Source organism: Sander lucioperca, chromosome 6, assembly GCF_008315115.2.
Source record: "Sander lucioperca isolate FBNREF2018 chromosome 6, SLUC_FBN_1.2, whole genome shotgun sequence".
Classification (NCBI taxonomy): domain Eukaryota; kingdom Metazoa; phylum Chordata; class Actinopteri; order Perciformes; family Percidae; genus Sander; species Sander lucioperca.
Window position 1 is genome coordinate 11,837,371 of NC_050178.1, and position 18,019 is coordinate 11,855,389.

The following is an 18,019-nucleotide window of genomic DNA, read 5'->3' on the forward strand; positions in this document are numbered from 1 at the left end:
GACTTTTTTTCAACATACTATACTATGACTTTTTTTCAACTTTTTTCGACATACAATATTATGACTTTTTTCGACATACTATACTATGACTTTTTTCAACAAACTACACTATGACTTTTTTCAAAATATTATACTATGACTTCTTCAGGACTTCTTTCGACATTATATAGTAAGACTTTTACGTTAACATGACTTTCTTTGTAACTCAGTCTCTTAGAAAACTGGTTTTGGAGTCTTAGGTTGGAAGTTCAAATCCCATCAAGAGCCAATTTCTTATTAAGTCAGATGTCCAAAGTAAAGTCACATTACACTAAAACTTTTTTTTTTACATAAAATACTATGACTTTTTTATGACTTTTTTCGAGAAACTATACTATGATTTTTTTTATCACTTTTTTGACATACCATACTATGACTTTTTTCGACATATTATAATATGACCTTTTATGACTTTTTTCGACATACTATTCTATGACTTTTTATGTCTTTTTTCGACATAAAATACTATGACTGTTTTCGGCATACTATACTATGACTTTTTCTGATTTTTTTCAACATACTATACTATGACTTTTTATGACTTTCTGTCGACATATGAATTTGTTCGACAGTCTTCTATGACACTTCATGTCTTTTTTCGACATGTAATGCTATGTCTTACTTTAGAGCTTAATCTGTTAGAAAACTGGTTTTGGAGTCTTAGGTTGGAGGTTCAATTCCCATCAAGATCCAATTTCTTATTAAGTCAGGTGTCCAAAGTAAAGTCACACTATACTAAAACTTTTTTTTGACATACAATACTATGACTTTTTTATGACTTTTTTCGACATAGTACACTATGAATTTTTTTCTCCACTTTTTTCGATATACGCTACTATGACTTTTTTATGACTGTTTTCGACATACTTATACTATGACTTTTTTTTACTTTTTTATGACATACTATTCTATGACTTTTTACGTCTTTTTTCGACATAAAATACTATGACTTTTTTCGACATACTATACTATGACGTTTTATGACTTTTTGTCAAAATACTATGAATTTGTTCGACATAGTATTCTATGACTCTTCATGTCTTTTTTCGACATGTAGTACTATGACTTTCTTTATAACTCAGTCAGTTAGAATATTGTTTTTCTTAAGTCAGATGTCCAAAGGAAAGTCACACTATACTAAGACCTTTTTTCAACATACAATACCATGACTTTTTTCGACATGCTGTACTATGACTTTTTCCACTTTTTTCGACATATTATACTATGCCTTTTTTCACATTTTTCAACATACAATACTATGACTTTTTTCCACTTTTTTCGACATACTATACTATGACTTTTTTCGACATACTATACTATGACTTTTTTTTCCACTTTTTTCGACATACTATATTATGACTTTTTTCAACATACTGACTTTTTTCCACTTTTTTCGACATACTATATTATGACTTTTTTCAACATACTGACTTTTTTCCACTTTTTTCGACATACAATATTATGACTTTTTTCGAAATACTTATACTATGACTTTTTTTTATGACATACTATTCTATGACTTTTTATGTCTTTTTCCAACATACTATACTATGACTTTTTTATGACTTCTTTCGATGTACTATACTAAGACTTTTACTTGAACATGCCTTTCTTTGTAGCTCAGTCTGTTAGAAAACTGGTTTTGGAGTCTTAGGTTGAAAGTTCAAATCCCATCAAGAGCCAATTTCTTATTAAGTTAGATGTCCAAAGTAAAGTCACACTATACTAAAACTTTTTTTTTTACATACAATACTATGACTTTTTTTATGACTTTTTTCGACATACAATATTATGACTTTTTGCGAAATACAATATTATGACTTTTTTCAACATACTTATACTATGACTTTTTTTTTACTTTTTTATGACATACTATTCTATGACTTTTTATGTCTTTTTTCGACATACTATACTATGACTCTTTTCTACAAACTACACTATGACTTTTTTCAAAATACTATACTATGACTTTTTTTCCCACTTTTTTCGACATACTATATTATGACTTTTTTTCAACATACTATACTATGACTTTTTTTCAACTTTTTTCGACATACAATATTATGACTTTTTTCGACATACTATACTATGACTTTTTTCGACATACAATATTATGACTTTTTTCGACATACTATACTATGACTTTTTTCAACAAACTACACTATGACTTTTTTCAAAATACTATACTATGACTTCTTCAGGACTTCTTTCGACATTATATAGTAAGACTTTTACGTTAACATGACTTTCTTTGTAACTCAGTCTCTTAGAAAACTGGTTTTGGAGTCTTAGGTTGGAAGTTCAAATCCCATCAAGAGCCAATTTCTTATTAAGTCAGATGTCCAAAGTAAAGTCACATTACACTAAAACTTTTTTTTTTACATAAAATACTATGACTTTTTTATGACTTTTTTCGAGATACTATACTATGATTTTTTTTATCACTTTTTTGACATACCATACTATGACTTTTTTCGACATATTATAATATGACCTTTTATGACTTTTTTCGACATACTATTCTATGACTTTTTATGTCTTTTTTCGACATAAAATACTATGACTGTTTTCGGCATACTATACTATGACTTTTTCTGATTTTTTTCAACATACTATACTATGACTTTTTATGACTTTCTGTCGACATATGAATTTGTTCGACAGTCTTCTATGACACTTCATGTCTTTTTTCGACATGTAATGCTATGTCTTACTTTAGAGCTTAATCTGTTAGAAAACTGGTTTTGGAGTCTTAGGTTGGAGGTTCAATTCCCATCAAGATCCAATTTCTTATTAAATCAGGTGTCCAAAGTAAAGTCACACTATACTAAAACTTTTTTTTGACATACAATACTATGACTTTTTTATGACTTTTTTCGACATAGTACACTATGAATTTTTTTCCACTTTTTTCGACATACGCTACTATGACTTTTTTATGACTGTTTTCGACATACTTATACTATGACTTTTTTTTACTTTTTTATGACATACTATTCTATGACTTTTTATGTCTTTTTTCGAAATACTATACTATGACTTTTTTCGACACACAATACTATGACTTTTTTCGACATGCTATACTAAGACTGTTTTCCACTTTTTTTGACATACAATATTATGACTTTTTTCGAAATACAATACTATGACTTTTTTCGACATATTTATACTATGACTTTTTTCAATATACTATACTATGACTTTTTTCAACATACTATACTATGACTTTCTTCGTCATACTATACTATGACTTTTTTATGACTTCTTTCGACGTACTATACTAAGACTTTTACTTTAACATGACTTTCTTTGTAGCTCAGGTTTTGGAGTTTTACTGGTTTTGGAGTCTTAGGTTGGAAGTTCAAATCCCATCAAGAGCCAATTTCTTATTAAGTCAGACTTTTTACTTTTTTTTGACACACTATTCTATGACTTTTTATGTCTTTTTTCGACATACTATACTATGACTTTTTTCAATATACTATACTATGACTTTTTTCAACATACTATACTATGACTTTCTTCATCATACTATACTATGACTTTTTTATGACTTCTTTCGACGTACTATACTAAGACTTTTACTTTAACATGACTTTCTTTGTAGCTCAGGTTTTGGAGTTTTACTGGTTTTGGAGTCTTAGGTTGGAAGTTCAAATCCCATCAAGAGCCAATTTCTTATTAAGTCAGATGTCCAATGTAAAGTCACACTATACTAAAACTTTTTTTTTACATACAATACTATGACTTTTTTATGACTTTTTTCGAGATACTATACTATGTTTTTTTTATCACTTTTTTGACATACGATATTATAACTTTTTTCAACATATTATACTATGATTTTTTTTCCACTTTTTTCGACATACTATATTATGACTTTTTTCAACATACTATACTATGACTTTTTTTTCCACTTTTTTCGACATACTTATACTATGACTTTCTTTTACTTTTTTATGACATACTATTCTATTACTTTTTATGTCTTTTTTCGACATACTATACTATGACTTTTTTCGACATACTATACTGACTTTTTTCCACTTTTTTCGAGTTACAATACTATGACTTTTTTCCAATTTTTTCGACGTACTATTCTATGACTTTTTTCGACATACTATACTGACTTTTTTCCACTTTTTTCGAGTTACAATACTATGACTTTTTTCCACTTTTTTCAACATACTATTTTATGACTTTTTTCCACTTTTTTAGACATACTATACTATGACTTTTTTCGACATGCTACACTATGACTTTTTTCCACTTTTGTCGACATACTTTTCTATGACTTTTTTCGACACACTATACTATTACTTTTTTCCAATTTTTTTGACATACTATTCCATGACTTTTTTCGACATAGTACACTATGAATTTTTTTCCACTTTTTTCAACATACTTACTATGACTTTTTTATGAATGTTTTCGACATACTATACTATGACTGTTTTCGACATACAATATTATGACTTTTTTCGATTTACTATTATATGACTTTTTATGTCTTTTTTCGACATACTATACTATGACTTTTTATGATTTTTTCAACATACTATACTGTGACTTTTTCAACATGCTACACTATGACCTTTTTTATGACTTTTTTAGACATGCTATACTATGACCTTTTATGGCTTTTTTCTATTGGTAATTGTATTACTTGCTTTATAGCTCAGTCTGATAGAACACTAGTTGCGGTGTCTTATGTTGGCAGATTGATTTCCATCAGGAGGCGATTTCTTTTAAGTCAGATGTCCAAATGAAAAGTCACACTACAACTAAGACCTTTTTTTGACATACTGTTCCGTGACTTTTTTCGACATTCAATACTATGAATTGCTCAAACTTCCAACCTCAGACTCCAAAACCTTCTAACAGACATACTATATTATGACTTTTTTGGACATACTATGAGTTTTTATGACTTTTTTCGACATACTTGACTTTTTTTCTAACATACTACACTGTGACTGTTTTCGACATACTTGACTTTTTTTTTTAACATACTATACTGTGTCTTTTTTCAACACGCTATAGTATGATTTTTTTATGTGTTATTTAGACATACTACTCTATGACTTTTCATGACTGTTTTCAACACACTATACTGTTCTATACACTAATCTATGTCTTTGTCTATGTTTTTTTTCAACATGTAACACTATGACTTTCTTCATAGCTCAGTCTTTTAGAAGAGTCTTAGGTTGAGAGTTCAATTCCCAGCAATAGCCAATTTTTTTTTAAGTCAGATGTCCAAAGGAAAGTCACACTATACTACATTTTGACAATTGCTCACACACTGAAATCAAAAGTATTACACAATTTTCAAAACCTTACACTCAAGGAGCAAAACATTGGCCCAGATGTGCACCGCTATAAGCACAATTGGGCCTCATTCACCAAACGTTCTTAAGAACAACTGTGTTCGTAAACCCCACTTACGCAGTTTTCACGAAGAGTCTGGCATTCACCAATGTTTTCTTATTTGGGATTTGTTCTTAGGTAAGAACAGAATCTACGCACACTCAAGAGCACTCTTACGCACAATTTAGAGCTGACATGTTTGCGCAAGTAGCTATACTGTTTCCGTCCATTCTAATGTAAAATTTAACATTTCTCTCCATTTTGTAACTAATTATTTTCATTATTTTACACATAATTATAAGTTTTTTGTTTTAATATACACACTACTGCTCATTTGTAAAGCACTTTGAATTGCCATTGTGTATGAATTGTGCTAGGCCTATATAAATAAAGTTGCCGTGCTTTGCATTCAATTCACATCAATTATGTTAACGGCGAACCCTACCATCCAATAATAAGTGATTGATCACGCTATTTATACGCCAAGAGTATCTTCTATGTTTTGAAGTATTTTTTTTTTATTTCAGATCAAACCTTTTCTTTTTACTTCATCGGTTCTGCGCCCTTCTCCGGATACAGCGTTCACTGCATGAGTAACTGCATTCCATGCTTTGGTTTTATTTGCTTCTTAGTATGCACTGCTGACGCTATTAAATATGATGTCTCGTTTTTCGTTTTTCTTGCAGCAGTACCTCCACTTCAGAATTACTAATTACTTACTTAAGTTTTTCTTTCTTTGGGAGTCAAGGCCTCCACCATCTTTCTCTAAGTGTGCACCCGACACGGCCCTGCCATCTCATGCCCTTTTATGGGAATTAATGGGCCGTTTACCTATGCTTAATAGGAGCAACGGGCACGAGCTTTCTTACGAGACTTTTTGCAACATGCTATACTATGACTTTTCATGACATTTTTTTGACATACTATACTATGATTTTTTTCCAACATACTATCTATAACTTTTCCGAGATACTAAACTATGACTTTTTATGACTTTTTTCAACATACTATGCCATGACTCTTTTCAATGTACTTATACTATGACTTTCTTTATAGCTCAGTCTGTATGAAGTCTGGTTTTGGAGTCGTAGGTTGGGAGTTTGATTCCTATCAAGGGAAAAATAGTTTTTTCAGTCAGATGTCCAAAGGAAATTCACACTATACTAAGACCTTTTTCCGACATACTATTCTATGACTTTTTACGTCTTTTTTCGACATGCAATACTATGAATTGCTTCATAGCTCATCTAACTTAAAAGAACAATTAGCTCTTATTGGGAATTGGACTACCAACCTCAGTCTTTTAACAGTAGTTAGTAGTAGATAGTTGTGCTTGTTGTAAAAAGACATAAAGAGTCATAGAATAGTATGCACTATACACACAACTTTGACTTGCTTTATAGCTCAGTCTGTTAGAAGACTGATTTTGGAGTTTTAGGTTGGGAGTTCAATTCCTATCAAGAGCATTTTTTTAAGCCAAATGTCCAAAGCAAAGTGACACTATACACTGAAAAAAGTCTAACATTGCTGTTGTTCGTTTAATGTGTATTTTCTCGTTGAAATAGCTGAAAATGATTAGTTTTTTCATTTAAAGTAAACGTTCTACTTTATGTTTATGGTTGAATCAATTTTCTTTATATGGATACAATATAAATTGGCAGCGGGACATTAAACTGAATTTATTCATTTGATCAGAGCATTTTTATTAGATCTGTTGAAATTCTCGAGAAGCCAAACCCACGACACGCGTTCGTCCAATCAGCTGCCGGTCAGGGGCGTGGAGCATCAACCATGGATGTATGACGTCACGACACCACACTTCGGTCGTGTCGGACAAATGGATCTTTACCGTAAGACTCACACCTGAACTATAAAATGTATGTCCCGGTAAATTCACCATGGGTACTGCATGATGTTTTAGGAGTTGTGCTACTATTCACAGCTCCATGATTTGTCTTCTGATGACATCAATAGTCTCGTTTCGGGTGTTCAGCTGAAGCAGACAGTTTCTCTTCATACATTTGAAACAGATGTTCAATGTTATCAATTTACTAAACAATAAATATAAATGTGTTATAAAGGAAAGTGTTCTGAGTAGTCATTGATCAAGATGTATTAAAATCAGTTTTTTCAAATTTGATTTACTATACATTTGAAATAATGACAACTGTTAGTTTTTTATTTGAGACAACCTAAAATAATTAATTTACTCAGATGTATAAATAATTAGTTTGACCCAACCTTTAAAAAGTGGTTGCTTGGAGTTAAACTTTTCAGGTTAAACTAAATAAAATGATTTACTTTGAGTCAATGTCAACTATTTTGTGTGATTGATTACTTCATTTTTTTTTAAGTTGATCCAAGTTTTTTTTTTTTCAGTGTACTATGACTTTTTTCAACATACTACCCTATGACTTTTTTGATATGCTATACTATGACTTCTTTCAACATACTATACTATGACTTTTTATGATTTTTTCAATATACTATACTGTGACTTTTTCATGACTTTTTTCAACATGCAAGATTATGACTTGTTTCATAGCCAAGTCAGTTAGCAGACTGCTTGCAGAATCTTAGGTTGGGAGTTAGATTCTCATCAAGTTTTTTTTTATTTTTTTTTTTTTTTTCAAGTCAGATGTCCAAAGCAAAGTCACGCTATACTATGACATTTTTCAACGTACTAAACTATGACTTTTTAATGTAATTTTGTATGGCATACTATACTATGACTTTTTATAGGATTTCTTTTTATGACATACTATTATGACTTTTCTGACATTTTGTTTTGACATATACTATGACTTTTTGGCATTCTATACTATGACTTAATATAATTTCTTATGACATACTATACTATCACTTTCATGATATTGTTTATATGATATAATACATTATGAAATGTTTTACGGCATACTATGACTTTTTATGACATCTTTTGTGACTTTTTACGACATTTGTGCTTTGTTTTCACCTCGTCTATCCAAAGTATATTGAATTGATACAGTGGTCTAAGGAGTGTGGACAAACTGAGACTGTTTCGTTGAGCTATCTTACACCCACTCTTTAATAAATGTAAGTTAAAAGTGTGTTACTGATGTAACCGGTTAAAACATTGTAGCGATGATATCAATAAATCTACGTAGGTTCTCAAAATTGTTTTTAAAATGTATTACATTGAAGTTCAGGATCCCTATATATATTATGATTACAAATACTTAGGTGTCTGGCTAGAAGCTCCCTCACCTTCCAGCAACACATAATCCACCTTCAATCTAAAGTTAAGTCCAGGATTGGGTTTCTATTCTGCAACAGGGCCTTCTTCACTCACGCTGTCAAACTCGCTTTGGTGAAAATGACAATTTACCAATTCTCGATTTCAGTGATGTTATTTACAGACGTGCCTCAAACTCTCTCCTGAAAACACTGGATGTTCTCTATCACAGTGCCATACGTTTTGTGACCAGAGCCCCTCTATGCATTAGTTGGCTTGCCCTACACTGGTACCAACTCATTACAAGTCCGTGCTTGGCAAAGTCCCGCCGTACCTAGGCTCATTGGTCACAATAGCCCTACCCACCCTCCACTCAAGCAGTTACATCTCCTCCGCCGCTCCTTCCAGTTCTCAGCTGCAAATGACTGGAATGAGCTACAAAAAACCCTGAAACTCAAAACACTTATCCCACTAACTACCTTTAAAGCACGTCTGACCAAGCTCCTGTCCAATCACTGCACGTGCTAATTGTTCATCTTTCATGTATTATTTTCATACACCCTATCCTACTGTCTCAAGCCCCATTGCACATTTACACATATCTGTTTACGCACCTTTGCACCTCGCACCTGCCCCGACATGCAAAACTGTATTTCTCCCCACCACTGTTGCAACACCTTGTTATCATACTTTTTTTTTTTTCTTTTGTACATCTACTACTCTTTTCTACACCTACTTTGCTTTTCAGACCACAACTGCACTAACTATATATTGACTCTTTACTACATTTCAGCATTTAAATATTTCTGTCTATTCATAGCCTATATATTGTGCTTCATAGTGATAGTGATGTTCAACATCACTATCTAGTCCACACTTTACACATACCGTACATTGACTCTTTACTCCATCTCAGCATTTAACATTCATATAGACTGTCTTTTCATGTATACTGTGTTACTCAAGTTTCTACCTCACTACCTAGACAAATATTTGCACTAACTGTATATTGAGTGTTTACTATTTTCAGCATTTTGACAGACTGTCTGTTCATGTTTATTGTGTTATTACTGATCCACATCACTAACATGACTACATTTTGCACTAAAGGTACATTGACTTCACTACTTGTCAGCATTCATTTAGACTATTTATATATACTGTGTTATAACTGAATAGTGGATCCACTTCACTACCTTGCCCACAATTTAATTTTGCACTAATTGTATTCTGTCTCTTTACTACATCTCAGCAATGTTATAGATTGTCTATTTCATGTATATTATGTTATCACCTTACCACTTTCGCATATCCATCGACTTACTTACACTTCACTTTGTACCGGCTTGAACTGCCTACTTAATCTGTACCTTTGTAGCCTATTATATTTTGTTCTCTTGCACTATGTTGATTGTGAAACTATATGTTGTCTTGTACACTTACGCTTTTCTTGGCCAGGTCGCCGTTGTAAATGAGAACCTGTTTTCAACGGCCTACCTGGTTAAATAAAGGTTAAATAAAAAAAAAAAAAATATATATATATATATATATATATATATATATATATATATATATATATATATATATATATATATATATATATATATATATATATACCCTGTGGTTAGCCCCCCGGCTACAGTGAAACATACATAAATGCCACAAATTCCCCCAAAAATCCTCAAATCTCTGGCTATATTTTTGCCCTCAATACATGCCTGTAGTACCTACAGCAGATGGGGGTTTCAGTAAAGCCAAATGCCACCCAGCACACCTCATTATCCGTCAGCTTTCCAGTTTTCTCCTAGACCATGTTAGCTGATTCGCTGAGGTGGAGCAGATAAATCCTGACATATCGCCACCAGATTTTAGGAGCTGGCCCAGGCAGGAATTTTTCAATTTCATCAAGCCATATATCCACAGTGGCGATGACAATGACAAATGGTGCTTATTCAAATAGCCATGCACTGTACAGCCCTTGTAACGGTAACCCCATCAGGATAAATTGCTGCTGGCTATCAATTCTGCGCTTTTGCCTTCTCGACACTTATTGTAACAAAAGGCCCTATTACCCCTCCACAGACACTTAAAGCAATATAGGAATTAATGTTGCACTGTGTATTTACATATAGGAATTCTGATGGGCCTCACCGCAGTGTGCCATTGTTACTACGGTGCATTGTCATACAGTTTATATTGATTTCTGTTTTCTGTGTTAACGGTAAATACAATGTCAGCTCTTTTATTCTCCTAAGAAGAGAAACATTTCTCACTACTGTTGAAAAGTAAGACGTAAACACAGCTTTAAAATCTGTGACAATAGGCTCGATTTTTATATTACAAATAATCTGGTTATACAGACCAGATGGAGGGAATGCATCTCCGTTGACAGATATGACTGATTAAAACCTTTTCCTGCCTTAGTCGAGCTGAGGAAGAGTGTTTTGGACATCACATGAGTAATTTCTGCTGACTCAATTGCTGAAGTCATTATTTACTTTACTGGCAAGTCACTTCTACAGTAGCACCAAGCACTTGTATTGGTATTGAGATCAGGAGGAGGCAGACGTGGAGAGATTCAGCTACTTCAAAAAGGAGAGTTAGATATTTGATTATTTACAATGTTTTTAACTCATAATGAATGATGTAATTGATTATTTTAATTAATTGTTTCATCTATAGCATGTCAATACAGAGTAAAAAAAAAAAATGCCCATCACATTTTCCCATAGCCCAAGGGCAAGGTCTTGAAATGTAGTGTTTTGTCTAAAACTCAGATATTAAATTTAGATGAATATCAAATAGTTAAACGGTCTAAATTTTTACATCTGAGTAGTTGGACCTGGCTAATGTTTGGCCTCATGAATGGCTTAGGTAGCTGAAGTAATTTAGGGTTATTTTCAGTGGTATTGAGATGAAGTAATTTATCTGACCTGCAATAAAATTCTCTTCTTTTCCTTTTTTGGATTTTTCTACAACCTTAGTATTTAAGAATATTAGAATATATAGAATATTATTCATTTTCTAGCAATGCTGCAAAATCGGACCATAGAAATGTTCTCTTTATTTACTGTTAGGGAAATTTTGATTTACATACTTTCCCTCTTGTTATTTATTAAACTGTTTGCATAGAATACTATTATATTCTCTCTCTCTGTTAAATTAAACTGCTGTGGATATTGTTAAGAAACCATAACACTGGAGCCATTGCGTGTCCTTGTCTGAGCACGGTGTGTTCATGCCCTCTCAGACCAGATAAGGGAGACGCCATCGACTCTGACAAGATAAACAACTGAGGACACCAACTCTTGTATCATGATTATCACATTCTACGTTGTATTACAAAAGCTGCCGTAGAGAGCTTTTCGTTAGGTCATTGTCTGTACTATTCCGTAGTGCGGAGAAGGCCTCCTCGTTGGGTTCTCGAGTAAAATGAACTTTAATATATCTGCAGTGGCCCTGTCTATTATTTGATAATGTAATTATCCTAACATTTACATTAAACTACAACTACAGCTGACACGATTAGCCAACCTATTGATTAGTTGATTGACACTAACTTAAAGGGTTACCATTTTGATAAATGATTCATTGTTGTAGTCATTCAAGCATACATGCTACACACATGCAATTTGTTTATGCTGGTTATATTAAATATGAGGATGTGTTGCTTTTCTTTGTCATGGGTTTTGACTGTTGGTCAAATAAACTGACTACTCAATTAATCAACTAATTGTTTCAGTACTAGGCGTGCAAATAGAGGGAGCAGTCAAAGGAGGAAGGTACCTTTTTAGCATGTGATGTCAGATTTCACGTGTAGCCACTAAATTCAAAAAAATACTATTGAAAAGAAAATGACAATGGAGAAAAAATAATCAATGTTTCACTTGCCATATTTTAAGGTTTTACTGAGGTAGAATTGTAGTTGTATTATTTAACTGCAGAATTTGTTCTGTGTTGACAACTGTAATCATTCTTTTATGACTCCCCCACACACACACACACACACACACACACACACACACACACACACACACACACACACACACACACACACACACAACTAAGAATCCTGTAATGCTTCATTCTGACTAACAAACAATACCCCCTCCCCATCAATTTTTTTACAGGATTCAATGAAGTGTTAAATAACATGTCACACATCTGTTAATAAGTAATCATTTTTTTACTCTGCTTCATTTCTCTGCATCAATTTGATTGATTTACAGAAATGGAAGGACAAAACATGCCAGAGAAAAGTGGGTTCTGTGTCAAAGGTTTCCACATTAGCATTTGTGTACTTACTTTGTGTTTCGAGGCTTTCGCACAGCTCAGTCTTGGCTTCTCCGTTGGGTCTGAGTCCGGCCTTGGGGTTGAATTTGTTGGACATGGTGGCGGCGGTAACCACGGCCTTGAGGCTGCGTGTGCGCTTGGGCACATTCTGCTCGGGGTGGAAAAGAACCACGTAGACCTTTGGCATGTAGAGCAACCCAAGGGACACTGAGGCGCTCAGGCTCACAGAGATGGTCAGCGTGGTTGTTTGGATGTACATCTGAAAGAGACAAACATGCAAAACACAAACAGTTAAGTCCTTTTATTTGCACTGGATTTTGCAGATTTTTCTATATGGGTAGAGACCTGCACTGTACAATACAAGTGACATCTGCTGTGTATCATTCTAATTAGAGCATCCAATGACCCGTTAGTTAGCCAAGCTGTTGTGAAAGTAGTTTCTCTGTGTCCAATAGAGACTTCAAAACTATTTACTGCAAGTGATGTTATAAAACTTGTTTTAAATCAGCATCTCATCTGCTTTTACGGCGCGTGTGCAGAACCAGCCAAGGCCACCTTGTTTGTTTAATTTTCTGCCATACTAGTTTTAATATGGCCATCACGTCAACCTGAACACACACTTGATTACAGCAGTCGATTGGATCCTATTCTGACTCTGAATAACGGGCAGTGCCCATAAAAAAGAAACAAGGTCGTGAAAAGTTTACACATGGTCAAATCCTCTGAATCATGGGGGAGGGCAACACAGAGTATCATTCTCACTCATTCCATTTTAATTGTTTGCAAAGCTGCACCAAATGAATGAGTCATCTTCGGGCAAGCATTAAAGATGTAGGAAAGCTTGTGTAATTTGATTTCCATACATCATACTATGTAGTGACAGCTTGACTGGCCATCTGTGAGGAATTGACTTGAGGGTTGTGTTACAGAAGTTACAATTTAATGATACTGCAGACTTCAATGCATCCAAACATTATAGCATTCTCTATAAGAGAAACTTTCAAGTTCTCTCAAACTCAGTAGTTTTGCTTTTTACTGTTTGCTAACTTGTTATAACATTAATATACTGCGTTGACGTCACATTGTTCAGACCATAATTATGAGCAAGCGAGTGGTAAAAAAACGTTAGCCTCTGACAAGTAGTTGAAGACATTAGGGATTTCTGATAGCTACAATATTTGCCACTTTATGATACTAAAGAAGAGTCCACAAACAGCTAGCAGTGACAATAAAATCCAAAAAGAACACTAATAGAGTGCAATCAGCTAATTTAAAATGTTTGTAAGGGGTTAAGCTTGTTAACAAACTGCTACAAATTTGTAAAAAAAAAAAAAAACCCACTAATCTAATTTAGGGTATTTTTTTAAAGTGCGACTACAAGGTTAGCAGAGAAAAAAAATGGGATTTTTTTTTTTTCTCATTCTTCCAATTCAGCCAAAACAAATCCACCAAAAGCAATGTAGTACATGTAGAATGAGTAGCTTAAGTGATGACTGATCCCATAGTAATGATAGACTTTAATTAAAAATCAGTATCCTGTGTTGTTGGAAGCTTATCAATAGCCTATAACAAATATATATTTATTATTTAGCTCTTTTTGGTTAAATAATATCTGATAACAACCCACTGCTTAGGATTTGGGAAATAACGACGCTTATCGAAATCAATTAATCAGAAAGACTCACTTCACTAACATATTCGTTATCATCTCTCTCTGCCTTTTTCTCTCCAACTTCTACTCTGAGGGCCTTCATTCTATAGTCCAACCAGATCTTAGCCAATCTTATCCTTGCTTTCAAACTTTAAAATCTGTTCTCTCTGCTGCTGTCAGTTGTCATTTCAGTACAAACAGATGTGACTCTCCTCCACCCCTTTACCTCAGCGCCCAGTCCTGCTCCACATTCCATCCTCCAGGTCTTCAGCAACTCTTCTTTTTCTCCTCCTATCCTGAACTAATCACAGCATCACAACCCCCCTAAATATATCATGTAACGATGGGGTATAATCATCAACAGTCTATATCCTTGACGTTCCACTTCTGGGACTGCTCCGGTGCCGCAGGAAATTCTGCCAGATGTATATATTTTTTCGCCGATGTCCGTTTCTTTTGTGTTGGAATTTTAAACTCTAGTGGATTTATGAGGACTATGGTTAACTGCTCCTCAGATCTCTGCAGGGTAAATCTAGACAGCTAGCTAAACTATCTGTCCAATCTGAGTTTTCTCTCGCACAACTATTTTACAACTGCTCAGTGCGGAGTTTAGTGACGCCCATGACGATTGTGATTGGTTTAAAGAAATGCCATTAAACCAGAGCATGTTTTTCTCCCATCCCGGAATGCTGTGTGGAGTAGCCAGACCTTCCTTCGCTCCGCAGCGTGTGGATGGTTTAGCAAAGCGAGACTAAATTGCCAATGACTCTTCTCATATTCTTTTTATCATGCAATTGAATAAAAATTGATTGTTCACTCTAAATTAAATCTCTCCTGATTGAAGTGCTGTGCACTCACTATCTACAATCAGATATCTTTGACTGTACCTGCACATGTGGGTGCAGGTACAGTCAAATATATCTAGTTGTGTAATGTTTGTTTCAAAGATATCTGGTTGTATACTGTTTGAGGCTCTACTTCCTGTCATGTGTTCCCTTTACGGAGTAATGTTTTAATATAAGGAATAAGAGGACTACAACACAACGTTACAGTATATTTAGTCTAATGTAAGCAGGAGCTGCTGGCAGTCTGCATCATCTCAGGAAAAAAAAAAAACATACAAAAATATGAATTATTTGGCTTTACCATGCAGGTGAATGCACTTCACTTTACTGTCTTCCAGTAAACAGCACAATATTTATCCAAGTTTGGGAATTGATAAAGTTTCAATGTAGGTAGTCTCTCTTGCTTGCAAATTTCTGTAAATAGAATTAACAAAATTGCCACCCCTGATGCACATTTGATCACTGTAAAAATCCTGCTCTGAAGCCTGACGTTCCAGAATCTGGTCTGCATCTAGGGAAAACAATATAAACTATCACACAATTTTTTCCCCCACTTTAGGTTCTCACTCTGCCTCAGGCGGAAGGTGTGTTATTGTTCTTAGGCTACCATGGGAGCAGATTTACAACTGTAATTAAACCACGGTTGACTGAAATATTCTAATATATTATCTTAATGTGTGCTAGCAGATCAGGATTAACATTTTTGGAGCCATAAGAAAAAAAGGCAACTAAAACATGTTCTCATTCAAAGACTGTACCTTACACTATAAATATTGCCTTCAGAGTAGTGTCTGTTCCTTTTGACTGGGTGAGGTTTCATCAGCCACTGAGTGACTCCCCCAGTAGGTCCCTGCTGGTTTTTCCATCAAAGCAGAGTAACATTTAACTCCCCAGATGTGACCTCTGCTTGAATATCTTGTTTGTTGTTTATTATTTGTGACTCTCCACAGTGCTTTCCCTCCAGACTGGCTGCATCTCATCTCAGCCAGTCCTGGTACCATGTGGGACTGCTGGCTGGAAAGAAGAATGGAAAAATGGGGGGCTGTATGATGGAGGGACAGCTGCAGTGGTCCCCTCCCAGCTGTAGGGAGTGTTATCCAGTGAACTACTCTGGGCTCGGTTCACTGTTGCCTCAGGGACGGACTGCTGAACCCAAGCTGTTACTTACATAAACAGAAAAAAATGCTATGCTGCCTTTCAACCAAGAATAAAAGCCATTCTTGCGGTCACTTAGTATATACTGTAAAATAGTGAGAAAAATGAAAAAAATATTGTAGTTAATTAACCATAATTTGAAATAGGGCTCGAGGATAGAGCTGAAATAATTATGGAGATATTAAAACAAAAATACTCACAATATAACAAAATGTATGCCAAATGTGGTCAAGTTCAAGTGTATTTGCCATTCCAACTATAAAAAAGAACAGGCTGCAACCAACGGCTACTTCATCGTCAATTAATCTGCAAATTATTTTGTCAATAAAACAAAGAAAAACATTTTGTCCGACCAACAGTCCAAAACTCAAATATACTGAATTTACAACAATATAAAAAATAATAGTTGCTGATTAATTTCTGTCATTTGACTCAACTATTAATTAACTACTTGGTTTAGTTGAAATGTAATATTGTTACTTCAGGATCAAGGGTATAAACACTGACAGAAAATCAGATAAACCATTCAAGTATCAAGACTGAAATATAAAACATCACATAAAATAATCAAATTAATATTTAATGCAATGAACTGTTACACATTAGATGAGATGAAACTCTTCACATGTAAATAAAAAAACGGTTAGTTTTTAACTATAATGTGCTTTAAAATATAGGTTTGGATGACAGATAAATGTTAAACAATAGCACAAATAGAGACAAATTAATACTGGAGGTTGATGCCAGAATTGATATTTACAAAAATCAGATGATTGTTTGATATTCCTTCAGTATTTTTTATAAATACTGTACAAATAACTTCAACAACATGTTTTCACTACAATCCTTTCAATCAGTTTTTTTTAAAGAAATGTGACTTAGACATGGACTGAGTGTGACATTTTGAAGTTAAAAAAAGATATAAAGAACTATGTTTTTCAGTGAACAAACTATGTAATGGCGACATGTTTCTAAATGATCTCAAACATATATTTGGCATTTCTGTACTGCAATTCATAGTAATTTATCAGCTGAGGTAAGCAGCAATACAACATAACTATAAGCTAATCTTGGCTGATATATCGACCCTGCTAATTTACCAGTCTATCTCGAATCACAATTTGACCACAGTGTCACTATGATTCCACCAAGAAGAATTGTTACCCAGCACTTATTTGAAATCAGTATATTTCTGTTTGGTATTTCATCTGACAGCACCAGGGTGCCACTGGATTAAGATAAACATGGAGCTACAGTGCGTTTCTTACAAATGGACTCCTGTTTTCAGTGTCAGACCAACTCCAGTATTCAATCCATTCATTTGTTTCCTCCTGAGCATGCACAGACCCAAGCTCATAAAATCAGGTTGCTTTATATCTCACACACCTATCATCACTTTACCATCAGCAGATCTTGCCTGAGGCAAAACATAACAGAGGAGAAGCAGTGTAT

At 33.9% G+C, this 18,019-nt stretch overlaps 1 protein-coding gene across 2 annotated transcripts in view; it reads right to left on the minus strand.

The window, feature by feature from the left end:
* LOC116051522 (metabotropic glutamate receptor 4-like) overlaps positions 1-18,019 on the minus strand; it is a 191,774-nt gene that overhangs the window by 12,342 nt on the left and 161,413 nt on the right. The window contains exons 10-11 of one of the 2 annotated variants that reach the window (XM_031302018.2): positions 12,929-13,175; positions 12,410-12,463 (exon numbers count right to left, since the gene is read on the minus strand). In XM_031302018.2, the coding sequence (XP_031157878.1) occupies positions 12,453-12,463; positions 12,929-13,175 (258 nt within the window). In that variant the 3' untranslated portion in view covers positions 12,410-12,452. The remainder of the gene's footprint in view (positions 1-12,409; positions 12,464-12,928; positions 13,176-18,019) is intronic. The other variant, XM_031302017.2, reaches the window with a different exon arrangement.